The sequence below is a fragment of the Drosophila kikkawai genome, chromosome 2R, assembly GCF_030179895.1.
Source record: "Drosophila kikkawai strain 14028-0561.14 chromosome 2R, DkikHiC1v2, whole genome shotgun sequence".
Taxonomy (NCBI): domain Eukaryota; kingdom Metazoa; phylum Arthropoda; class Insecta; order Diptera; family Drosophilidae; genus Drosophila; species Drosophila kikkawai.
Window position 1 is genome coordinate 12,760,766 of NC_091729.1, and position 27,238 is coordinate 12,788,003.

The following is a 27,238-nucleotide window of genomic DNA, read 5'->3' on the forward strand; positions in this document are numbered from 1 at the left end:
TCCATATAATTCAAAACGTAATTTACGCTTTTTACAAATAGATAAATTAAATTTATAATTTTGTGTTTCTTAACTAACAAAAATTAATATATATTTAGTTATATTTTTTGTTTTGAGAACAATTAGTCATAATTTGTTTGTCTAGTCTTGTTTTTTTCAAAAACTTTTTATCACTCATACGTACTGTGGCTTTAAGAACAAAAATATTTTATCTTATTTCCGATGGGTTAGAATTAATTGACTTTTTTAACTAGAAATAACGAATTTAAACTGCTTTAAAGTAAGTCAAATATTTTATAAACGAAATTTTATTTGTCCCACCTTACGTATACGCAATTTTTCGAAAATTCTGATATTATGTGAAGTCTAAAATAAGTTGTTATTTAAATTCAATAAATTTATTTAATGCATAATAAATATGAAATGAATTTAATGAATATAATTTTTGGTATTATATATTGTAACGTATAAAATATTTATTTATTTTGCTAAATTTCCGAATGTTTTATTTAATTGTATTGAATTACCCATAGTATTTTTTCACTGTGCATCTTGCATTGCTTTTCTGCACTCCGTCTCTCGCCAAGCTTAAAGAGAGCATGCCGCAGCTGGCTCAAGCTTCCGCCTCTCTTACTCACTCAGCCCGACAAAGATCGCTGGAGCTCTGCTTGGGCCCCAAGCCAGACCTGCGCGCTCAGTTCCATCCGATCGGTCGTCGCAGCGAGTTCGCGAGTTCGAACAGCGGCGCACAGGTATTAAAGTGGAGAGCAGCAACACGGCTTCGGCTACGTTTTCGGCTCCTTTTCGAGGAAGGGCGCGCGCGTGGAGCTGCGCGAGTAACGGATCCCGGAACGGGGATCCTCCGCGGCGTATAACTGGCTTTAAGGCGGCAAACCAGATTGCGCAATTAACCGAGTGAATCGCCAAATAGGCAACGGCTTTTGTGTCTGAGGCGCTGAGTGAAATTCGATAGGAGAGGCAAAGCCAAACGACAAACGACGACGATCAACGGCACTGCAAAGCTGTTTTAAAACAAAAAACTAACTAAAAAAATATACAACAACAACAATAAATAAAACCGACTGACAGACAAACAACATGGCGACCGCCGCCTGCGTTCGCTGCGCCCAGCAACAACAACAAAGGCAACAAACACAGCAAAAACAGGCGCAGGCGCAGCAGCAACAGCGACGCAACAGCGGCAGCCATCGGTTTCTGCAAATTTACGGCGCGTGGGCGTTGATCACACTCCTGGCCGCCAGCGCCGCCATCGTCCAAAGTGCAGCAGTCTCCTCCTTCGGTTAGTGCTCATTCAAAAAACTAATGAAAATCGTATAAAATTTCATGAAAATCCCCTGCAATCCCTGGGAAGACCCTAATGAAAATGTGCCTGGGAAAATCTGTCTCATTTTAAATATATTTTTTTTTAATCAACCAAACTCCTCATTGTGTGTAAAAAGTTTGTGAGAAGAAGGTTTGCCTCTGCAGCCTAAGGTGGTGAAATGGCGAAAGGGTGGGCATTGCTGGGAAGAATTGGTAATTGTGGCGCCTCAAGTGCTTCTATAATTGCCATCTTTCGAGGAACTGGTGTGTGAAGCAACGGGTCACATGATCTGACCAGAAAAGGAGGTACTTCCCCCGCACACACACACTCGAGTTCAAAACTTCGATTTCACTTCTCGTTTTACAGTTGATCTTCCAAAGATTGAACTTCCGCAATCTTGGATTGCTGTAAATCGAAGAAAGTTTGTCTGCAAAAGATAAATGCATTCAAGGTGTCCGGGTCACTTGAGTTGGCTAAAAAAAATAATTAGATATTTACTTTCTACCCTAATTTTAATAAGATTTCTCTGACCTTTTAAAAAACGAACTTCCTACATTATATAAATTATACATTTATAAGATTTACGTTTTTCTGAGAGGTTTAATTACTTCCCTTGCCAATTTGTAGTAACATTCTTTTATAAATTAATATTCATATTAGCCTTACCTTTTGAACTCAATTTACACACTCAGGTTTCCCCCAATTAATTATAATAGGTACTTAATTAAAAGTAGAAACCGGCCTTTAGTTGTCTGCTTTAATTGAATACAATTTAGCTTTTATTATTTAAAATTCAAACAGCTTTTTCTGGAAATTCTTTACTAAATTTCTCTTAACCTACAAATTCGAGTTAAATCATTTATCTTACTTAAATTATAGATTACTGAAATAAGTAATATTTAAAAGTCTTTAAAGTGTTTTCAAAAGAAAATCCAACCTATTTTACTGTCATTAATAATATTATAGAAGCTCCTTCTGTTGTAAAGACCTCCAAAGGTCGTTAGTTGTGTGGTATTGACTGTAGTTACCAACTTGCCTTTCTAATCTCTGCTATTATGGGCTCTTTTTTTAGTCACCCATCCCATATAGCCGTGGGTATAGAATACGCGCATTATGAACCACTGTCATTTGTTGTGTGTGCTTTTAATTTTATCACCGATTATTTGTGCTGTTTTCTGTTTGAGAAACCGGTTGTCGGTTCCCCCACACACTCGATCTTAACCGCGTTTGACCGACCCGATCCCGCCGAGCCTCGTGCACATGGTCTTGCCAACGATTTTGGCCAAAAAAAAAAGCTTAGATTACTACCAACAGCCCACCTTGGGCCGCTGATAAGCGCGAGGCTTCGTGAATCATTTGACTCTCTAGCTCTGGCCATAAAAAATAAAACAAATAAAAGTAAAAATCGGCGTGAAGCCGTAAATACATCACGCGGAAGTTTTGCGGCAAGAAATTTCAAAAAACAATGTAATGCAAATAAAAGAAAATACTTTTTTTCTGTGAAACTTGAAACAGAAACAAAAAACTAAAAAAAAAAAGAAACAACACAAAGCGGAGAACAGAAAGGCAACAACAAAAAACAGAAAACGCAACCCAACCGCCAGACGACCTCATTGAATACAGTTATGGCCCGAACAAAGAGCCAGATTGGCAAACTACGCGGCTGGATCTCCGCCGTTGCAGCCAGGGGTTAACGTTAATGGTAACACATCAAAGTGAACCCACCGAGGCCCAGTGATCCATAGGCTTTTGAGAACGCCATAAACAGTACGGAATAAGTGGGGAATCCAAAGAGAAATTAGATCGTGTTCTAGTTGATTTTAATGGAATATTTTATATCAAGAAAAATGATATATGAGTGATAATCTAATAAATAAATCATGAATGGGAATGATATTTATTTTAACAAGTGTTATCAAACTGTACCTGCCATATTTTTAACTTGATATTAATGGAATTTCTATTGTGGCATAAAAAAAGATAAACAAAATGAGTTTAATATGATAATCAGTAAATGGAATGCTGCTTTCAAAGCTTCTTTATACAATTAATAGACTTAAATAAAATTAAAACCAATCTAGACAGATATATATTTTCACAAATATATTTTTATCAAAACAAAGTTACAACTATAATAATCCGCGCGAAAGTAAGTGCGCAGCTTTAAGTTTTTCCCCCCAAAATGAAATCTAAATCGAACGCAGCGAATCTTGATCTGGAATAGTGTTTACTCTATCCGAAGTTTTTTGGCTGACACAACAAAGCGGCGAGACCGCGGCCACCAGAGTTATTTATCCAGCCATAAACATTCATATGTATATTTATCCATGTACATGTTTGCAAACTGGTTTCCAGCTCTGTTTTGCCGTTGCGCTGTTGTGAATATAAAATGGAATTAACATATGTTGCCAGCAGCCATATGTGGATTGGATCGGATTGGATGGGATTGCGGAGAAGTTCCTCCAAGTATTGGGATCTTACTATGAATATAGCATATCGTAGCAGCTAGCTGGGCAGCGCGATGTCATCTAGGTTCAATTAGTTTACACACCCACCCTGGACTTGCCGCGTTTTTCAATTCAAAACTGAAACTTTTTCTTTTTTTTTTTTTGCACAAGCAGCTCTTAATTAAAATGCAAATTGTCCATAAGAAAAACAAAAAATACGAATAGAAAAGCTGCCATTTGGCCCCTAGTAGTTGAAGCAATTTTCGGGGGCTTCCAATTCTTTAAAGCTTCTCTTCTCCTCCCTCGATACTGCTTTTTGCTGCCAAGTGCTGAAAATGGGTCTTTGATTTATGTATGCGGCCATTAGGAGTCATGTTCAACTGGCTTTCCGCTGACTGGCTGGCCAGTTAAGCAGCAACAGTTGCCGTTAGGTCTGGCAATGTGTTGCACGCAACAGCAGCAAGTTGCAAGTAGCAGCAGCAGCAGCAGCAGCAACTTCTAGTGCAACAATTGCCCAGTTGCTGGCTGGTAAACTTGCCTGATTTCTTGTTTATTGTACAATTTATTTATTTTGTCGTTCTTTAGTCGGGACAAAAAGACAACCCAACGACAGTGGCCAACAGGAGGAGTCGAGGCAGCAGGAACCGAGGCAGCAGCAACATGATGACACATTCGCTTGACCTATTAGGAAAATTGGCCAACGGGAAATGTAGCGCGCTGTCCAAAGCCAGCCGCACGTTCGTGTGCTGTGGAAAAGTGGGAGAGATGGGACTGACTGGGGAAAAGGGGGAAAGGTGCGAGGCCAGAGGCAGAGGAGGCACAGACAGAGAGATAGAGACAGCGACAGCGACAGAGAGCAGGGAAGAGGGACAAGCACTTAACCCTTGCCATTCTGACTTTGATAGTTGACCTAATTTCTGTAGTTTCACAAATAAAAATAAAGCAAATGGAATGATGAGCGGGAATAGTAGAAAATCAGATGCTCTAAAGGGAACGATTTTAAGGGGGAGTCAAGATGTTACAAGAATTAGAAATATCAAAATAAATACAAACTGTCCCATTTATATTTTTTAGCTTTAAAGTAAAATACAATTTTAGAGACTAGTTTTTAATACTTCATATTTTTTACTGCTTTCAATATACATATGTATTTATATTTTATTTATTAAGATTTTTGTATTAAATAATTTGTGCCTATTACAAAAATTAGTACCATTACCTTATATTAAATTTAAAAATATTTAAAACTCGATAATGGTGCTTCTTAAACTCGTTTTTCCTAATGGTAGAACTGACTCAATCTGTTCAATCTAATGAACAACTAATAAATTATTGATAGACTTAGAGACTTTATTAAACCCACTTGCCAAAATAAGATACTAAGCTCTCTGAGAGGGTTTAACAAATTTCTAAGTCAAAAGGCAACACACACACACTCAAAACAAAATCAATTGCTTCCTCTTGTCGACGTGCAGATAAATATCGATTCCCTAATTCGATTGTGAAACTTTCGAGCTTGTTGAAGGGTTCATGGCTTGGCGGGCTCAACGGGTTTATGGAAAACCCCCGATTTAAGCGGAAGAGAAGAGTATAACAAACTGCACTTGTAGACTGTTTTTGTTTGTTTCTGTTTGTGCGTCAAGTGGCGCTCACTCGGGGTATGCTATATGTGTGTGTGTGTTTGTGTGCGTGAGTGTTGTGTAATTTTTAACAACAACTTTTTTTCAAGTGTCTCTCTCCATCGTGCGCTTTTACTGTTCTTCTTCCGCTATTCCCTGCTGTTCTGGCTCCCAGGTTTGCTTTAAGCCGCGTCCCGAGCCACGCCCCCTTGCCGCAGGCAGCCGGGCGTAATTATGACGAGTGAGCAGAATCCCCAGCATCCAAACATTCAGCCATCCATCCATCCAGCCATCCAGCATGCAACACGCGTCCGCATCGCGTGGCAGCCACAGAATTTATTATGCCCAGTCGCCACTCGAGAGAAAAAAAAAAAAAAAAAGAAACAGAAGCAGAAACCAACATTCAGGCAGGCCCTCTTAACTGCTTGACAATCTCTGCACGAGCAGTTGCAGTTTGCTCTTGGCCAAGTTCCGTTTTTGTCTAAATCTAAATCCAAGTCCAAGCCAACAACAGCAACTCACAACTGGCCCACTCGTTGGGGACTGTATATAGGCACTATAACTTGTGGATCGGCATTGACTACGCATTTTAATGTGCCCTTTTCAAATTGAAGTGGCTGCTGCTGCTGCTGCTGCTTGACCTACACACCGATACACACGCACGCACACACACCCACCACCCATCCGGCCAGAGTTATATCTCGCGAGTTATCAGCCGATAAATAGAAGTAAACTGGGGGAAAAGTATAGCGATTCTGTTGTGTTTTTTAATTAAAATTTAAATATAAAAATTATGGGAGTATGTTTTCGTTTACTAAAAATAATATCTTTATGAAAAACCTTAATAAATTTATTATTAAAATTTCTCTTTAGTTTTTAAAGCGTTCAAATGCTTGATATGATGTCTTCCTGTTAAGATTTTTGTGTCATAATTATACAAAAGAAAGTCACAAATCAATTTAGTTTTGATTAATTCAGCGAAATAATTAATCAAAATTGAACAATAAATAACATTCAGCAAGTAATGATTGCCGCCTGAAAAGAGATTCATTATTTCTCAGCTAGAAAAAATCAATTTAAAATAATTTTATTAACCTAAAGCATATTTATTTGATTGATACGTTTATAATTTGATCAAATTAAAACTTAAACACTTTAATAAACATTTTTTTTCGGTGTTCAAGAGCTTGTTGTAATTTGTTTTGTTTTTTATGTTTGTCTGCCAGTTCGTTTGTTTTGTTTGCTGTTTGCCTTTGTTGATGTTTATCTGTATAATCGGGGACTGTGTTAACCTGACCTTGCCCAAAAACGAAAATGACGTAGCTCTCTTGGGTTTCAGGTACAAGTTTGAAGTATTTTTTTGGGCAGAGCCTAAGCTTCACTTGGCGACTTTCCCCGGGAAAGCGTTCTGCTTTCCCCAAAAAAAAGGTAATACGCTGAGCGGTTCTGCTCTGAAAAATAAGACAAATTATTAACGGCATATTTAGGGGAAAAAATTGGGTGGAACATTGGTGGGCCCTTTCTTTTGGGCCCGCTTCGCTGGCTTTCCGTAAATCGTAAACCCATTTCCATATGAACTCCACCACCAGATCGACACTAGGGCTCCCCAAAAACAAACCCAGGTTGAGCATTAATTTAAGCTGTATATGTAAAGCATTTGTTGTGTGTTTGAATGTGAGTGCTGTGTGTGTATGCTGTGTGTGCTTTTAACCCAATTAGCAATGACGCTCCGACTGGCCTGGCCCTCGGAATATAAGCCTTAATCATTACTTAACTGTATGGAATTCATTGTATTACAGTGCTAATGGCTTTTCATTCTGTAACAATTGCTACTAATTGAAGATGCCGCATGGGCGCTGAATGGGTGTTATTTGTTTAACTTTCTCTAGAACAACTCAACCGATTACTTAAATAACCCATATAAACTGTCCAAATGTCTGCCATTAACCCGCTTGTAATTGAGTGCATTTGGCGAAACGATGATTGAAAGCAACTCCATCCAGCCCGGCACGTGGAGACAGCTCCAAAACGAATAAACGAATAAACGAAACGAACCAACTTGGCTATTAATGTCAAGTTCGAAATGGGAATTAGCTGCTAAATTGCACTCTCGCACACACGATTATTGCGACTTGGGCGCGAGATGGAAATGCAAATTGTTTTTACATGGGCAGCGAATAAAAATGTTTAATAGTGTACGCAAATGTTGTGTGGCAATTGCTCGACAGAAAAAGAAACAATTGAGAAGGGAAGTTGAACTTTTGATAAACGAAATTTAAATGCTCTTAAATTAAAGGAAAATGTAATAGAAAATTGTATTAATAATGATAAAATGTAATAAAAGCATGAAGATTCTTCACTTTTTTAATCCCTATTTTTATTTAAAAATTATATAAGAAATTTGGCAGTTCTATAGTGTAATTTGGGCCATCATTTAAAGGGATTTGAAGCTTTAAATGATTTCTAAAGCTTCTTACAATATTTTCATATATAAAATTTATTATACTTACCACTAAAATCTTTTGAAATCTTGAAATATAAAGATAAAATTAGTAAGAGACGTTTAAAAATATTTAAAAAAATCTAAAAATACGTCGTAATCCTAAATCAATTTAGAAAGTACCTAAAAATAAAGCCCCTTTCCCTTAATTCTCATAAACTAAATTTATTCTTGCATATTTTATATTTTAAGTCTTAATTTTTAAGAGATTTCCAGGCACAAGAGGTTTCTCCAGCACTCGTTACCCGCACATACATTTTAAAGATTTAAAAAAATACTTTTTATGGCTCTACAAAATATACAAAATATTTTTTAACCCCCCGCAAGGGTATATAAAAAAGAGCGAGGGCGGCTGAAAAGCTGCAAATGTGAAATATGAACACACACAATATGGCTGTTGCTGCAACAGCCACATCTCGGGGTAATAATATAATAATAGTGTACGTATATGTGGTGCAGTCACTGACCCAGAATATGGATATATGGATACATGAATATACATATACCATATACAATATATATAAGTGTTCACAGTGCAAAAGTAGTTTTCCTACACGGACAACAATGTGTGTGCGCGCTCTGGTGTGCTGGTGTTTGTATTTTATTAATTGAAGTACTTAATAGTGGCTGTGCGAATCTTTAACCTTTGCCAGGCGCAAAGTTCGAGATCGAGTGCAAAATAATTGAACAAAGACGAGCACACACTCGCGACTACTGCAGTCATTCAATTATTGTAGAATCTATATCTATTAATTGAATTTTGGAATTGGAAATTTCGGTATTGTGTTTGCTTTAGCGCTTGGTTTCATCACTGACAAAAAAAAAAAAAAAAGAGAGCGTGATAAGCACCTTTCCAGCCATCCATCAATCCACCAATCCATCCATTTCCATACCAATTCACACCGAATATCATATTTTTAGACTTGTCACACTGGCTTTATTTTAGGTTTATTTATTGATTGACAACTCGCGGATGTCGTCTGCATGCATTGCGGTTAGTTTGGGTGATTTATTCCGCATACAGATGGCTGGTCATTTCAAACCTATCCACTCTTTGCTTTCAAATTAGCGTTCGTCTGTGAATTTGAAACCAAGGCATTTGCTCCATTAACTGATCTGATATATATGTACTATAAAAAATCTCTTAAAACTCTCCATTTCAGGTGATCGCCGTTCACACCCAACTTTCAAGCCTCTGTGCAGTGTCCAGCATGAGCACTTCATCGAGAGCGATGGCAAGGAGTCCAGTCTTATCATTGAGCTCAAGCCGGGCTCTTATGGCGAGGAGAATCCTTCTTGTGCCCGCATTTTAAGTGCTCCACAAAGCTATGGGTTCATTGTGCGCCTCATCCTGCCCAAGCTAAGGCACAGTCAGCCTCAGCCGGATCCGGAAAGTACGAGTCCGGCCACAAATATAATGGCTGCCACCTCTGCCGGAGGTGGAAGCACCAACTCATCTAAGCTAAGGAGGACGGCCAAGTCGGAAGTTGCCATGGCCATGGGTCAGACCAACTCAACGGCGGCTTCCCGGGTGGTTGGACGCAGTTGCCCGCTGAATATCGTAAGTAAAATTAAATTTATTTTCAAGGTTGTTTAAAGAACAAATATTTAATTTAAAGTTAAAGGTAGAAAAAAGCTTGAAAATTAAAAGGAATATTATAAAACTATAGAATTTCTTGAATATCATGATGATAAAATTTGTAAATACTTGAAATCTCTTTTAAAAAACCCCCTCTTTTTCTCAGAGTGTAGCTGTAGTTTGCTGATTAGTGCGAGGTTGCCATTTTCTGCACCTTCCGCTTGAATTATTTGCCAGTTTCTTTGATCCCATTCATTCAGCTTTGGAAAAAACACCACTCCACTGCGCATGCGCAGCGCTCAAGTGTGAGAATCGGATTCCAAAATAAAAAAAAAGGTCAAAAAGCTGAGTTCATCATGAAACAAGCCAGTAAATTTCCACAGTTCAGGATTCGCTTTAGATCAAACCGAATTCTGAATTTTGAATCACTTCAACAGAAATCTTACCTCAACACATAGAAATTATGCCTCAAATTACAGCAAAGTTTGCCATGGTCAACACAATTTCATATAGTAACTATCGATTATATAAAGTATAAGTACTTGCAATTGACATTGTTACTTTTTTGTGGCTTTCCGATGAGACAGTTTGACATCTGAAATTGTCTCCAATTACCGGGGGGAACGAGGTGAGTGCGACGTAATTCGTCAGCTGATCATTGACATTGCCAAGGTGTTCTCGATTAAATAAGAAACTTTCCATTTAAAGTTCGCCAACTTGACATTGAACCCATCTGGGGCGGGGAGAGGAATGTTTCACTTTCTGCGAAGCCAAAAAACTCCACGTTAGAGTTCTCTTTTGGCCAGTCAAAGCCAGAAAAAGCGTCGTCGTATTTGCATAAGCGCGCCGATTTCAACCATTTTGCTTGGGCGTTATTGTACAGGGTACTTGGGGGGAATATAAGTGATGAGGGAGTAAATAATATAATCATGCCTTTACCTAAAGAATTCTAAAAGTCAGTCCCAACTCATGAGCTTCTAAAACCAATTACTTTTGAATAAATTTCGCCCAGTTTTATCAGTTACCTTTTACGACATGTTAGCCAGGAATTTCCATATAACCGGGTACATCAAAGTCGAGGAACTCAAGCGTTGTTCCTTCTTCTATTTTTTTTGTTTGTATTTGAAACACGTTTGAATCATTTGGCCAGGGAAGCGAAACGCAGCAGCGACACACGCAGCAGCAAAAAGCGAAAAAAAAGCTACACTTTCGGCAACTTGCTCGTCGCGTCGCCATAAATCCGTCGACTTGGACTGACGACTGACTGACAGTTGGCGACGCCATAAAGGCAAAACTATGCTACTGGGAACTGGGATCGAGGGAGTGGGCTCATATCCATGATTTGCATGAAGCCTGCTTTGTTCTGTCAGCGATGCAAATTGATGTGTCCCCATAATTGCGACGAGGAATCGTTGACGTCTTCCCTAATGAGCTGGAGATCTACAGAATCTAGCCAAGTCTAGGCTTGTAAATATCACGATGCAGTCGTCGTCAATCACTCTTGTTTATTGTTTTTAATAATATTTTTAAAACGGGTTTAACCGTTTTTCTCTGTTGATTGTTGTTTACTACGCTTACAAAGCGTAGTCTCCAGTTATTGAACCTGGGAACACCAACACACAAAGCTCTCTGAACCCCGTTTCCATTGTATATATCAAGCTTATCATCCATGGCACGTGAAACAGTAACAGCGCAGATACAATATATTAATGGATTTATTTTTATATATGTATACACAAGTCGTAGTTCCTCCCGCTGGTTTCTTTTTGTATTTTTCCAGCGTAAATATTTAATTTTGCATTATGTGTGTTTGCATTCGCGGGGCTTGATCGTTGATCGTTGATTTTTGATCGTTCTGTTGAACTTAACCATTCGTGTCACGTCAGCAGGCAGAAGCAGTGGGCGTGGCTTGAGGCGACTAAAAGGCGAGAATTTTAGCGATTAGCATTTCGATCGTGTAAACTGTTTGCTCGCACGTTTCGCGGTACGCACTTAGGACACGCTTTTAGCCAACTGGCTTTAATTGCTAAATCCTATTTACATATCTCTATCTAACTTTACCTTCACCCCACAGTTTAGCTCGCTGGACCCGCACACGGCCCAGTGGCGAGTGGATCCCTGCCAGCTGGAGGACACGGCCTCGGAAATGGAGGATCCTGTAAGACTGTTCCATGGCCGCGTGAAGATCGTGTGGGAACATGGCATGAACACGCTGCGCTCCAAGCTGATGGTCACGGTTTTGGGTAAGGGAGAGCAGTGCAAGGATGAAAGCAAACATCAGTGCCTGAGGATAGGGTAAGTCCATAAAATATAATAAAAACTATATATGTACAAAATAATATTAATAATAATATCTTCCTTTAGGGATGAACCCATTCTGTGCATCTCCAAGGAGCTGGCCTGCGATGGCATTCGCCACTGTCCTTATAGCAACGAGTACGACAGCGACGAGGACTACGAGCTGTGCTCGAAGAAGCGTCGCCCGGGCGCGGGTCACCTGCCCGCCGGCCTGGAGTCGGATCTCTTTGAGCAATTTGCCCTGGAAGTGTTTCGCAATCTGTTTGCCAATGATGCACCCACAGGGCCGGCAGAGGTAGTGCCTAGAAATGGAAGTGAAGGAGCCGATGGAGATAACTCTACCACCACAACCACCACTCTTCGGAAGGTGCACACCAAAGACATGAAAAAGCCCGGCGATGGTTCACCCAACTCCATAGGACCCAGCCTGGCCACGGATGGCGCCGAGCACAAGGCGGACAATGACACGGCCGATGGGATGGGAGGAGGAATGGGAACGGGATCCGGAAGTGGTTTCACCCGGCGCAACTCTACGCGATCGGGCCTGCACTCGGATCTGTCCAAGTACGGACCGTGGGGCTATCTGATGCTCGGCATGCTCCTGTGCGGCGGAGCCCTGCTCATCTGCGGCCTCTGGGGTACGTTAAACTGCACCATAGTCTAGTCCAACCAAGTAAGGCACTGTCATCTGGCATTGTACTCATGCGTGTTTTCCCGTTTATCGTTTCTCTCCCTGCACATCACACAAAACCCCCGCCTGCGACTCATGTGCTGTGCTATGACCGTGCCTAACCTGTTCGCCAATCGTTACCCCCCCACTAATCCTAAACGCCTTAATCCCCCTTCGACAGTTATCTGTTGTCGCTTGAGCTCTCACATTGAATCCATCCGTTCCCTTGCAGCCTCTGCATCGCAGCATGCGGTCAACAACGAGCGGGAGGCGGCGCTGGCCGCTGCCAATGGTGGTGGAGGCGGCAACGGTGGCCAAGACCACCTGGGTGCCACCTCGCCGCCCAACTATGAGGAACTGGATCCACCGCCGGCCTACTCGGTGCTCTTTCCCAACCAGAAGGCGGCCAGCAGCAACACGCTGAATCTGGATGCGGCGGCAGCCAGTACGACGACAGCGGCAGCAGCAGCAGCAGCGGCAGCAGTGGCAGCAGCAGCTCTCTCAGGAGCAGTGCCAGGCGATGTACCACATCCTCCCCAGCCGCAACAGCAGCAGGAACAGACAACGAACTAGCCCCTAAGCCTGACAAGACACCTGTCGCACACACACACACCTGGAGAACGTAGCTTTTAAGGTCCCAACATCTCTTCGACTGACTCTGATGCAATTAGCTTAAACCAATTTAGTGATAGCCCTAAGTGTGACTCTATGTTAAATGATTGACTATATCTGTATGCTAACTAATAACGAATAACAGAATGAATAACAAGATAATGTAACAAATTAATGTATAACAAATAATCCAAACAACCGTCCTGTCAACGCCGCGTGTCAACGGCAGACCCCCTTAGCTTCCGATAATTGAGAATGTTATGATAATGATGATGATGATTGTAAAGATGATTGTAAAGATTGTAAAGAACTGCAGCTGCAGCAGCATCAACTGACGAATCAACTAACTTTTGTAATTCTGTTAATTTAAAATTTAATGTGATATAAATTTAAACTGAATAAAATGCAAAGTGTTTAAGTATTTAGTGTGAATTTTAGTGGGGGATATAATTCTTGTTATTGTAAATAAAATCATTTTATGGAAATATTATTTATGCTTCTTAATAATTTAATTATTTTTGTAGAAATCAATTCAGGGAAAATGAGCTAAAGATCCTTCTTGCTTACCTTAAATTACCACCAACATTGAAATGCCTTGTTAGCACTGAGGATTACTTAACAAGGAAAAATACAACAAAAATAAAGTAAATGAAACATCAAAAATATTATCTCTCTTCCCATTAAATTTAACTGAATTTTAAAGATAAACATAATCTCTCAGCACTTTTCCATTTCATTTAACTTAGCCGTTTAATCCATTGTGCAGTGGAAACGTGGCATCTGCCATTGACAACTCTACCAATTTGCAGCCTACTTTCAGGCGTCGCTGAATAAATAAAATAAAATAAAATAAAAATACAATAAAATAAACTAACCCCCCACATAAAGCAGAAAAAACACAGCTTCGCTTGTTTGTTTTTTTTTCACATCGAATCGAACATTTCTTTTTTTTTTATTTGCAATTCAGGTAAATTAATGGGGTCGCATCGGAGAAGCGGGGGCCATGGGGCTGGGGGAGTGTGTCTTGCTTTTCACATTCAAATTGCAGGTAGTGCTAAATGAGTTGTTGTTTTTCTCTTCAACTGATATATTACGTTGCTCTGATATTATATTGTTCCATTTTCTAGTTACTGTTTACAAGTATTTTTCTGCTAGCTAGTTGCTAGTGACCTCCTCATCCGGAAGCTGCATCAATCTAATCCTGCTGCTGCTCCTTACGCTTATGTAAAACCAAAAAATTTACACTAAAAAACGAGAAGCTGCTCCGTGAAGTGAGACACAGGACCCCGGAAAAACGGGCGAGTACCAATCGATTTAGAATCTCTAAAATCGAAGGACTCTCGGGAACCTTGGACTTGCACGGATGTGGCGCTACTTTTGCCAAGTTTCGGTCTAGTTTAGTTGAAAATTCTACTACATTGTACATACATATGGTGTGTGGTGAGTGTGTATGTGTTTGTGTTTTTGGGGTGTATACCTATATACTTAATTGCCAATTTCAGCAGTTAGACGTCCGGCGGCCAGTGGCCAGCGGTTATCCTGTTTGAATTTATATTCTCGGCTTTGCTTACATACTCATAAGATTTGGGCGTTTTCGTGTTTGTCGATTCCATTCATTTTACAATACAATTCTTCATTCCTGCTTACTCGCTAGATGTGATCGTAAATACTCGTTAATCGTTACTCGATATATATCGTACAATTAATTGGGTGCAGTATATGGATATTTCCTAGATTGGGTTTTGTGCAGAATACCCCCTGTCATACTGTCCGTCTGTCCTGTATCTGTATCTCTCTCTTCATTTGTATCTGTATCTGTCCAGTGGTCAAAGCGGGGTTTTTAGGGCTTGGAAAAACTCGTTACTCTTACTAACTAACTCATAGGCCATAGGGTACACTTAGCAAATAGTTGTTGTTGTTGTATGTGGTTCAAGAAAATGTTAAATAGATAAAAAACGATCTCATTGTATTCAAAAAGTCGTTAAAAATAAATTCAAATTCAAAATCTTCATCGCTTTTCTCATTTTGGTTTGGTTTTTGTAGTTCTTGGGTTTTAGTTTAGCTTACGCACTACAAAATACTCGATAGTTGTTAATCTATGCTCGATAGTTTCGATTTGTTGTTCTTTCTAGAGTCCTACGTTAGTTATCATGTAAAATTGGACGCCAAAAAACAATTAACGAAAGTGACGCGAAGCCTTAAGCTAAAATCTTTGTGAAAATTCAATTTGTTTGTTGTTGTTGTAATTCTCAAGTTGTTTTTCTGGATGTCAGTGTTATGTTTGTGTGTGAGGGTTCAGCTCATTGTTTTTTTATATTAATTTTTTATTTTTTGGTTACTTCTTCAATAAATAAGGCCAGTGGATACGCATACATCATAAAAGTACAATTCATGTTTTATCATATTCAATGTTTCACATTTCGATACAAATCTAGTTAGTTTACAAAAAGCGCTTCTATCGAGTCCTCCGCATATATATATTTATAGTATATAGCACATGCGCTGGTATTCGTATAATAATCCCTTCTAGTAGCCGCAACTTATGGGGTAAGCTTCTAGCCCTAACGATCCTAGCTGCAATTTTGGTGAACTCTCCCGATCTCTCTCTATACCTTTCCGTTTAGTTGATTCAAAGTTGTTTGGTATAAAAAATAGAAAAAATTTTGGTAACAATAAAAACGGTTCTCCTTCTTTAGTATTTTACTTTCTCCTCAAAATTATCGCGTTTTTAGCCGACGAAATAAGTCCCGGTAGAGATCTATATCATATATAAATGTATATACTCCCGAATAAAATCCGTTTTAGCTTGCTACAGAGTTTAAGGTTCATATTGGAATATATGAAACGCGATATGAACGGCTTAATACACATATCTGTATATATGTATATATATAGCCGACTTGGGTCTACGCTTCGTTCTATTGGAATCGCGTATTGATTGCTTAAAAGTTGCTCGAAAATTAGTGTATCTGTTGTTGGATTTTCCTTTTTGTTGTTGTTAGCGAACTTGATTTTTCTCTAGCGATTTTAAGCGAATTAAAAGCACATTGATTGTATACGTGTGTGTGTGTGTGAGTGAGGAGTATGATTGGGTATCCTGTTTTTGCTGGTTAATCCTAATCGATCCGCTGATCAAATCGTTGCTACTAAGCCTACGCTTGTTTTTTTTTACTTTTGACATATATCCTGACATATCCTTGACTAAGTTGGTCTTGTTTCTTTCGGCTGTTTGTTGTTGTTGTTGGTGTCTGAGTGCTGTTTCCAATGGTATGGCTGTTGTTGTTGTTGTTGTTGTTGTCTCCTCTCAAGGATCGATGCATCGATGGAACACTTGCCCTGCTAAACCAAAAGCAAATTGTGCGGATGGACGAAGACGACGACGACGACGACGAAGAAGACGGCGAGTTGGTGGATTGGAGTCAAGGGAAAGCGGAAGTTGAGCCTGGAGATCCTGCCCAGCTTCCTACCCTCTTTGGCTGGACCCAGTTTGTGCGCTTGGGTTTGCTATTCGCGAGTCTTTTTTTTTAAGGGTTTGGGGTTAGTTAGGACTGCCCAACCTAGCAGTAGTTGCCATTGCCATTGCCATTGCCATACCAAGGAAAGGTCCAGCACCATCAGTGCGGGAGCATCAGAGGCCGCGCCGTACTACTCAGCCTGTGGTGGTGGCTGGCCTTCTCTCCCCCGCCATAATCCTCGTAGCTCAGCAGCGGTGATATCTTCAGACCCGTCTTCTCTGGTATAATCTTGAAGTGCGGCTGATCGGCGCTCACCAGCAGCGGTCGCTTCATCGAGGAGTGGACATAATCATGCGGGGGATGTTGCATGGGATGCTGCTGAATCGAGGCTGCTCCCAGGGGTCTTCGAGTGCTGGGCATATTCATCTTCTTGCAAGGCTCCGGCTTGCTCTCATAGTTCATCTGGCAGTTCTCCGGCGAATACTTGTTGGGCTTGTAAATGGAAAAGATGTTGTTGATCAGGCTCAAGGCAGAGTGACCCCCGGCCGACGGATGATGGATGCCCGCCGGCGGTTGTTGGGTGAGCACACTGCCCACCGTCGAGTGTCCAGAGTGCTCCGGATAAAAGTTATTATACTGATACGAGGGCAGCGTGTCCACCGTGGGATACACCTTGTGACCATAGCCCTGGCTAAGCGGATTGTGGCCGTAGGAGGTTCGGTGCTGGAAGGCAGGAGCGGGCGCGGGCGCAGAGTCAAAAAAAGATGGATGATAGCCACCAACGTTGGTCGAGGACTCGCTGGAGTCCAGCTGCGGGGGCGAGGGCATGCCCTCCAGGAGTGACTTCTTGATCATCAGTCGCTCGTGCTCCCGGTCATGGAGATCAATCGGCTGGCCATTGTTGTAGCATCTCACATTGACGTTCTTCACCTTGAGGCTGCTGTGCATATTGCGGCGCATGTCCATGTTGATGGGACTGGGCGGCTTGTCGAGCTGCTCCCAGTACTTTTCCAAATCGATGTTAAAGTCCTCCAAGTCGATCTCAGTGGTGTCCGAGCAGGTGTCCTCGTCGTACAGAGTGGCCGGCGGATGAGGCTGCATCTCCAGCAGCGATTTGCTGCGCGGGGGGCGTTGATAGTTTCCCGAGGCATATCGCCTTCCAGGACTACGGGGAGCAGCAGCACTTAAATACCGCTCGTCCTCATCCAGGAACTTGTCCTGCAGCAGCAGACGTTCCCTTTCGGCGCGTATAAAGTGCTCCAGGTCGGTATCGTAGCGGCAGTGCATGTGCTCCTCCTCCTCGGCAGCAGGATGATGTCCAGGACAATGCGGCCGGCCATGGGGACGCAGCGGGGCGGGAGGCGGTGCCTGTTGGCGTTGCTGGCGATGGCAGCAGCAGTCCTCCGCCGCTGAGCAGCAGCAGATGACCGTGGGTGCAGTGGTTGGTAGCCTGGGGGGAAGCCTTGCCCCTCCACCTCTTTCCTCAAACAGCCAGTCGGCGGCACTCAGGTTCCGGCTGCTTCCGGCTCCCGGTGCCCTGGGTCTCATCCTGGAACCCGGATAGATATCCTCCAGCAGACAGCGGGCGCTGGTGCACTGATCCCTGGCACAACAGCGGTCCAGGCTGCTGCTGCACAGCTGGTTCATGTTGCGGCGGTACGCCTCTCGCTTCTCACGGCGTGTATTCGAGGCGGGGGGCAGCTCGTAGTCGATGATGTCGAAGGGCATGGTCTTGGTGGTGGCACTAAAGGAGTACGACTTGGGCACACCCGCCCGGTTTTTCAGGATGGAGGTGGTGGCAGCAGGCGGGGCAGTGGTGCCAGGGCCTCCGGAGCTGCCACTGCCACTGGCCACGCCGCCGCCCGCCTCGAAGACATTGCCCTCGAAGCACCAGCTCTGGGACTTGGGGTACTGAAACTCCTTACAGCTCTTGGAACGATGCAGCCCATAGCCGGGGGATCCCTCGCCCTCGCCCCGGCGCTCCTGCTCCGTGGTTCCTGACACACCGCTCTTCTCGTCCAGCTCGTGGATATCGCGCAGCGTGCGGAAGGGTCCGTACTTGAGGCAATCCGGGACATAGTCCTCGTCCATGTCGTCGGAGCGATTGGAGTAAATGTTGTCCGTGTACCAGGTGGGATCCAGCTGCTTGGGCCGTGGCTTGGCCTGCAGCAGCTTGTCCCTTTTCGACTGGCGGTAGCTCTCGAAGCAGATGCCCTTCATCTTCTCCAGTTTCTGTTCGCGAATGCGTTCCCAGTTCTCCCAGTTCTTGTCGTTCTTGTTGCGTCTTCCCGAGAGGATAAGGACTTCCCTGTCCTTGTCCCAGTCGGCGCTGCCCGACTCCTCGCCGTAGTCGATGTTCAGCCGCTTCGTCTCCGTGTCGGACTCGCGGGGAACTTGATGATGATGATGATGGTACTGGCTCAGGTGGTGCATGGAGGCGGATGTGGTTACGGTTGGTGCGGATGCAGATGCGGGTGCAACGCTACTACCAGCTAAACTGTGGTTCTCGGACACTACGATTCTAATCCTACGCTTGGTCTTGTCCGCTGTCCGCGACGACGTCTGCAGGGATGACTTGTGCGGTCTGTCCCGCTCGTCGGAGGGCGGCTCGTCCTCTTCTGGCTGTCACACCTCCTGCAGATACTTGATCGGGCAGTAGCCCTGCCCGTGCTCCGCGGCGCGGATCATAACCATGCCGTTGACCTCGTCGCCGGTCTTTTTGGGATGAAAGTGGGGTGTTTTTGGGAATGAAAAGTCTGGTTATGGGGGATGGGTTTCTCTCTCTTTTACCTGGATGACGATTTGATCACGCAGCAGGGTAAGATTCTCGCCACGCTCGCTGTCGGAGACCTGGAGGTTGTGGGTCACCTGAAGGGGCTTCTCGTTGGCATTTAGACGCACACAATACTTGGATGGGAAGTAGCCAACGCGGCCCAGGACCTTGCCCTTCCACCAGTCCGGATCCGAGTTATCGATGACGGTGACCTGGGGTTTCATGATTTGTTTTTTAGTTCATAAATTTTAATTAATTAATCCCTGGTTCTAAGTTACATAATCCCCTTAATAAAAGCAAACACTAAAAGCAAAGCATAATCATTAAAACAATCCTTTCTTTAAGTAAATATCAACCCATCCCCACAACATTCTCATTTGAAAGCGGATTATGGTACTATATATCACATAGGACTTGCTTGCTTTCTCTACCCTCTTGTTTGCACTTGTAGCTATTATTTTTCTCTCTCGTTCTATTTGCGCTCTCCCACTTTTCCCCACATTCAGTTATTAAGTACGCGATTTTCGCGCGGGAAAAACCCAGTATCGATCCGGCGGCAGTAAATTCCCTTGGAAGCCTGCCATAAAGCAAAAGTTTGACTCTATCCTTGCTGCGAACAAGGACGATGGCTGGGGCCCAAAACAAAAGCTAATCTGTAAATATTGAACACTTTGCCGGCGGCGCTCGCAATCAGAGAATGCACACAAAAAAGTCGGTAACTATTATTATTATTTCTTCTTAGTCGCAGTGTGTGGGTAAAAAAACGAGAGAGAGAGAGAGCTGGAGAGCTGCCTCCATGATGATAAATAAACATGTTTTTGTTTGGCATTGTTCGCTTTTAATATTGTATGGGAACCCCCCGAATACACATGCATATATGCGTACATGTTTCTGATTTAGTTATACCAATTTCCTGTCCCAGCTAAGCGCTCGCTTAGCGGATTAAACAAAGCGCTTTGTTTATTATTCAAGCACTTACGCTTATTAATTTATGGAGCTTGTGGTTGGGAACCCAATAACAACGAGGACGAACTCACCTTGTACCCCGCCTTGAGGTCCAGCTCATCGGCATGCCGCGCCTTGAAGTTGTAGATGATGACGTACAGGTTCGTGGGCAGCAGGCGATGGGTTTTCTTTAAGAAAATATGCCAAAGGACAAAGGGGTTGCGGGTTAATAGGGGTGCTGCCAAAAGGTGCCAGGAACTCAATTGAACGGAGCAGGCAAGATCAAAGTATAAAATCAGGTGAAAACTTTGTTAGGAAGTGAGGCTGTGCGGGGGACTACCTGGGGATGTCTTACGGGTGAGAGGCACGGCGAGGTGCTGGCCGAGGACTGTGACTTCTCCATTTCATCCGGCAGATCAACGCTGCCGCCACGCATGCCCCTGGTGGCATAGAGCAGCTTACGGCCCGGATGCGAGGGGCTCGACGGGGCTGTAATGGTTTTGGATGCGTTAGTCCCTGCTCCAGGACAGGCTCAATGGGTTAGATTTGTTTTTTTTTTTATGCAAGTGGATGAACGAAATAATCAGAATAAGAGAATAAGAATATTTATGGAAAAAGAAGATATATAATAGATATTTTCACAGATAAATTAAACTAGATACTGCTAAGGGGGTTAGAGTCGATCGAGATAGAGAGAGAGAGAGGTGGAAAATGTGAGTGTCGGCAGATGAAGTTATAGTTAGTTATAGTTATAGTTAGTCTACTTAGCGAAGTTTACTTAGCATAGTTGTTACTACTAATAAAAGGTGAAACAAATCGAACTACTCAACGCAAGGTTACTTTACTCGACGCATTTACAAATAGCAATTAAGTACGAAAGCAATTAGAGTTAAGAGTTTAGCTGGCTGGGTGTAGGTGTTTTTCTTTTTATACATACTATTCATATTCAGTTTGGGAAATTAGACTTTTTTAGGGAACTGACAGATGTTCGAGAGGAGGCCAAAGAGGTGACCCCGTTGGTGGGGTTTATTTGTATTATTTTTAAGGTGATTTTTGTTAGTTGTTAGGTGCTGGAGCGTCCGGGGATATATCGGGATCGGTTGGTAGCTACTTACAGTGCAGGCGGCTGTTGTTCGACGGCGGAGTGCTGTGCTCCAGGTGGCCTCCGGAGCCGCCGTGGTAGTAACCGGCACCGGAACCGGCCGACGTTGAGGCACCTGTCCCGGGCAGCTGGGCCCTTCGCCTGAACTGGCCGTGCAGCTCCGAGGATTCGGGCGAGTCCAGGCTCAGGGATTTCATGCGTAAGTTCAACTTTTGGCGGCGCGGTGAGTGCGGTGCTGTTGTAGGTTGTTGTTGTTTTTTTTTTTTATTGGAATTTAGTGTCGTTTCGGATCATGGTTATATATATTTTTTTTTGATTTGATTGATTGTTGTGTTCGGACAAATCACAGCACATGAGTTTTTTGGTTGGTTCGCAAAAACAATGGCAGTAAGATGTGGAATAAACAATTTGTTGATTTTAATTTCGTTTCGATTTGTTAAGCATTTAAAAACTAGGCGTCTACATTTAAAAAAAGTCTAAACAAAAGACAAATTAATAGAGAAATAAATATAAAATCTGAAAGATCAAGAACCTAGGAAAAGGCAACAACATAAAACGTTAAACACTTAGTGGCCTTTGGCAAGGACATCCATAGAAAGTTTTGTATAGCACTTAAGCATGATAATATTTATACTTTTTTTTTGTTCTTATTTTAATTATGAAATATATATTGTTTTGTTTTGCAACAGAGCAACATTCGACACGTTCAGGAAGAGACAGCGAGTGTATTTTTGTAATGGCATGTCCAGTGTTTATTCTCTAGTCATTCCCGTCTCAGTTGCCGCAAAAAACAAAAGCCAACTTAAGAGTCCTTCGTGTGTGTGTGTGGTGTGTACTTTTGGCCAATGTGGATTTTGAAAAATCGTATAAAGTAAACACAGTAGAAGAAAACTATAAAGTAAACTCGTTTCCATCGCCCGGTGCCAGATGATTGTGATATTGCATTGTGAAAGAAAGTAAAAAACAAACCTCAAAGTCGAGGTAAATTAGCCAAATATCGTTTTGCTTTTTATTCGTTTTTTGTGGGAGATGTATGTGTGTGTGTGTGGGTGCAATATTTACAACAATCATACAACATTTAGAATATATATAATTGTGGTGTGTAATCGGAGGTGACTTAATACTTTAATCGTAATAATCGTACATAAAACATGGCTCATCCAGCTGAATTGAAAATAAACTAGGATAATCATAATTATAATTTATAATTTAAGGGGTAAAATTAACTAGGCTGAGTATTTTATAATAATTACTGTGCTGCATTTAAAAACATCAATTGGGCTACATTCCTTAAGGCTTTTTTGGTGTCTAGGTGTCTAGGGTAGAATCATAAACTTAAACCATAAAATACATCAAACAAATAGATCATAACTAAGACAGAGTTAAACTAAAGATGGACTCCATCGGGGTTTTGGTCAATTCAAGCGTATCCGCCGCTTGGAGCCCTTGGGCTCCTCTGGAGGAGACGTCTCCGGGCTCTTGAGGATGGGCGTCAGCATCAGGGGTTCGCCAAAGGGTCGCGATGTCTCTGACTTTGGACTCGCTGAAGCTGTATTAAATATGTATTCAGGATATATAAAGTTCCAAGTCTGGGTTTTTCAATGATTTTGTTAGGGCGTTAGTAGCTAGTATCGATCGATTAACTGCCTCCGGGAATAGCCCAAAGCCTGACTGGTCTGACTGGCCGAGAATTGTGAATTAAAACTAATTAAGTTAAATGGAAGGCAAGAAGCCCGAAAGAAAATATTAAACATTAAGACAGCGTTCATGCATAAAGCAAACCAAAAGCAAGCCGGAGGATGCCCAAAGGGGAGAGAGAGAGGAGCCAACGAGGAGGAGGAGCACACCAACATCCCGGGCCCAAGTAATAGAGCAGAAACATAATCCTGGAAAAATAAGTGCAGAGCCTCGGCTAGAACTTCTGCCGCAAGGAAGTCGAGAATGGCAACAACTACGAGGCCAGCATGCGGGGGTCTACGAGGAGGAGAAGGAGGAGGAAAAGCCAAAAGAAAAGGCAGAGACCCGAAAAGGAAAGAAAAATAAGGAGCGCAAAAAAAGATTGTGTGTCATAACAATTTTTAGCATAATTATGTTCGGCCTGGGACCGACCCAGCCCAGTCTCCAGATCCCTTCCATCGACAAGAAGTTACGTTGCCTAAGACAAAAAAAAAAAAAACCCAAAGTTGGCTGCGACTTTAAGCCAGCTTCTGCGTCACTTTCTCTGGCTGGGTGTGTGTGTGTGTGTGGCATTAAAAATGCAGCAAACATTAAGCACAAATGAACTCGCGGAAAAAGTTTACTGTCTGCAACATTTGTATGCAGCAGCCAGCAGAAAAGAGCCAAAAAGCACCCTCTGCCAGCGAGTTTTGTGCGGCTGAATTTTTGCACAAAAGTTGACAATGGCTTGTAATTTACACGGAAGTACCAACAGCAACAGTAGTCCTGAAACTGCGGCATAAACAAGAGCCGGAAAGGCTGGGGTGGTGTGGGAGTAGGAGGAGAAGTGGGAGGAGGAGGAAGAGGAGGAGGAGCAGGAGTAGGAGGATCCCTTCTATATATATATACAGAGCACAAAATTGCAAGGGTTCCAAATTCTGGATTTAAGAGTGTTCTTTCATTTGTTTCCTCAAGAACTGCTTCTAACTATTGCTTTTTAGATTTTCTTCCTAGAATTACTTTCTAGACTTGCTTTTTGGAACTGCTTCCTAGAATTGGCTTCTAGATAGGAACTTTTTTGAATCTAGAATATCCTGAAGCTTGTCTTCTTCGTAACTATCCTGCTCTGGGCTTGGTTTTGTTTTTAATTCCAAAGAAAATCGAAGAAATGATAGAGGCGACAGCAGGTACATAGTCGTGCAAAGGTGCTCAGACTGGGCAGCCCTGCTTTAAAAAATAATTGGCATGCTTGTGATTTGGATAAAGTAAAAATCATAATAGGGTTTATGTAATTAGGCCGCTTTAATCATTGAGAAAACACCAACGACACCCTTAAACACTACAATTCTCAAGTGGTTCTGGCTAAAGAACTCATTATTATATTACAATTTACGTACTATAAGAGTATATACGGCTTAAATAATTTTATATAAAGATTTTTTCTAACTAAATAACTAACTAGCTCCTTGAGCTTCTTACTTTAGGAACTTCAAAAATTTTATAATATTTTTAAAAACTTCTTAATTTATCTGAAATCAAGGTTCTCCTCAGTTCCCATTATTTCTCCCAGTGCCTTAGATAGGATGGGAATTGCCCGCCATGGAGTCAAGTTCCTTTCGACTCAACCCAAGCTGAAGCATGACGAAGCTGCTTTCAGCGGGAAAAGGAACTCGGCCATGTATACAAATGATGGCGTTGCAGTCGCTGCTTCTGCTTTTCCCTCTGTTTCTGTTGCAACGGAAATGAGCCATTTGCCTGAAGTGTAAACTGGGTTAAGACTAATTGGCATTTAATCCGGCCATTGTTTAATCGGGCTTGGTCTTGCCACTTGCAATTTGCAATTTGGTGACTTGAATTAAAGTAATTGAAACGCGTCCCGCCCATCTTGTGGCCCACAAACACGCATCTCCTCTCATTCAGAAAACAAACACACGCACGCAATCCGATAGATACAGATGTCTAAAACGGTAAATGAAATTCAAAAAAGATACACAGAACACGGAAACAGAACACAATCTAAACATCGATGTCGAGTGGGTATCAAACGAGTAAAGGAAGGAACTCATAACGACGACAACTCCTCGCCAAAGTCGAGTCATTGCCTCGTTGGATGAGGGGCTAGGTGCTAGTGCTGGCTGGGAGATGGAACGATGTGTGCTTCTGGAATGGATCACAAACGATCTGTCCCTGTGGTTTCTGTGGCTGTAACTGTGGCTGTCTCCACTGCAATTGCTGTGGTGTTCTGGTGTCTCGTAATTATTACTTTCTGGCAAGGAAATGGAGCGGTGCTGCGACGATCGCTGCTGTCGCAGGCGTCCAAAAACGGACAGTGGGCGGATGCCGGCAAAGAGCCGCCGCCGCAGTCCAGGATCGTTGGGCGGATAGCCCACTCCGGCGCCTATTGCTCCTCCTCCTCCGACTGCTCCAATGCTGCTTCCGCTTCCGCTGTTGCTGCTTCCGCCGGCCAGGGGTATTTGTTGTTGCTGCTGGTGAGCCGGCGATGCTGTAACCGAGGAGGAGCTGGTGACCGCCACCTGTGGCATGTAGGCGTAGGTGTAGTAGTTGATGCCAATACCATTGCTGATGTACGCCGAGCTGGACATACTCGATACGGGGGCAAAGAACTGTCCGTATCGAGGTTCTTGGTGTGATTTTTGTGATGGGGTTTTTTGGTTTTTTTGTTGTTTTCGGTTTTTTGTTTTTTAGATTTTTGATTAGTTTTAAGTTTTTGGCAAGCGAAACGAAAAGTGGCAAAAAAGATATGGACACGAAAGAATATATAGATATATATGTGTTTTTTTTCTCAATTTAAGGCGTAATAGATTGGTGTTTTTACAGGGTTTGTAAAAGAAAAGCTAAACTTGATTTGATTTTAATTATTTTTGTATAGAATTATTAGTAATTTAATCACCCAAAAAGCATAACATATTTACTCTTTCTTTAATTTTTAAGCTTTCAATATTTTCCCTTACAAACCCTGCTCTATTTATGTAATCTGTGAGTTCTGTGTTCTGAATTCGGATCTGTACTTAAGTCTAATTTGGGTCAGGGCTGCTGCTGCAATCGACTCCAACTGCGGCAAGGGCAATCTCCAATCAATCAGTTTCAGTGCTGCATTTACACTTTCCTAATTGGAATAATGCAACTGCAGACAACCGCAGGGAATGTTGCCGTTTGCCAGTTGCAGTTGCAACTTGTCAGTTGTCGTCGCAGGTTGCAGGTTGCTGCTGCTACTGCTGCTGTTAGCCAAGTTGCCAGAATGCAGTCGCTAATTATGTGCCAAGATTTAGGGCACTTTGCGGCCCAAAGGGAGCGGTGTAGTTTGTGGCCCTAAGTAGGCGACAAAAAGGCAATGTCAGAGGAGGAGTGCCTGCTGCTGGATGCACACACCACACACTTGATTCACAACCATTCGAACCCATTCACTCGCTATATTGTTTGCACAGAGACAGAGATACAGAGAGAGATACAAGGCCGGGGGAAATCAAAATACTTAAGAAAACAAAGTCTTTGGCATACACAAATTAATTACGTTCAACTAAATATGATACGTAGATGCTACGTGTGTGTGTTTGCGTAGTCTATAATTGATGTTGGCTAAGCTACTGAGTATATTTCGGCAACTGCGTTTCAAATTCAAATTCAAATTCAACTCTAGGATAAATTATTTATAGACAAAATGCATATATTTATATGTGTGAGAGATATATCGGTTGTGTACTCGGTGTGTTTGTTGTGTGTGTGTGTGTGTAGGGGGTGTAGGGGGTGTGGCCAAAAAATCGAAATCCAAAATCGCAAGCGCTGTTAGAAACTCCAAAGCGAAGCAGTAATGGACGCAATGGGGCGTATGAGCAATTATTTGGTTAGCGCAATGCGAGTGAAATTGAAATTGTTTTTGCCAAATCTAAATATGTTCGCAAAAGGGAATGCAATTGTGTGTGACTAATGTGGAAAAGTGGAACGTGGACGTGGACAAGGATGAACTACTACTGTCTGCTCTAGGGAGTCGAGAGTGCTTATAGAGATGACCCACAACTCTAGATGAGGTTGGTGAGGAGATTGGTGACTGGTTGTTAAGCTGAGGCACTGACACGGGATTCGACGGGGAATAGTAATTGGGTTACTAGGAGGAGAGTCATACGAGTACCGAAACCAAAACCGAAACTACAACCAAGGATCAAGGATCAAAATAATTGCGAAATGAGATTTAAATGAGAGTTAAGAGAGAGAGATAGTCAAAGAGAGAGAGATTGATACA

At 42.4% G+C, this 27,238-nt stretch overlaps 3 protein-coding genes across 3 annotated transcripts in view; 1 reads left to right on the forward strand and 2 right to left on the reverse strand.

Annotated features, from left to right (window-relative positions):
* Positions 1-692: 692 nt before the first annotated feature.
* LOC108078398 (uncharacterized) lies at positions 693-13,470 on the forward strand. Its single transcript, XM_017172254.3, has 5 exons — positions 693-1,300; positions 9,054-9,451; positions 11,544-11,764; positions 11,834-12,405; positions 12,670-13,470. Exons 1-5 carry the CDS (start codon positions 1,099-1,101, stop codon positions 13,008-13,010), a joined length of 1,734 nt encoding a protein of 577 aa, XP_017027743.1. The 5' UTR covers positions 693-1,098; the 3' UTR covers positions 13,011-13,470.
* A 543-nt stretch (positions 13,471-14,013) lies between these two features.
* Positions 14,014-27,238, reverse strand: part of Stacl (SH3 and cysteine-rich domain-containing protein) — a 58,779-nt gene continuing 45,554 nt past the window's right edge. Inside the window, 5 exon segments of the mRNA XM_070283809.1 lie at positions 14,014-19,219; positions 19,295-19,489; positions 20,315-20,410; positions 20,578-20,711; positions 21,338-21,559. Coding sequence (XP_070139910.1) covers positions 16,607-19,219; positions 19,295-19,489; positions 20,315-20,410; positions 20,578-20,711; positions 21,338-21,559 — 3,260 coding nt within the window. The 3' untranslated portion in view covers positions 14,014-16,606.
* LOC138927972 (uncharacterized) lies at positions 24,529-27,172 on the reverse strand. The gene has a single exon (XM_070283808.1). The coding sequence runs from the start codon at positions 25,581-25,583 to the stop codon at positions 24,897-24,899; it is 687 nt and encodes a 228-aa protein (XP_070139909.1). The 5' UTR covers positions 25,584-27,172; the 3' UTR covers positions 24,529-24,896.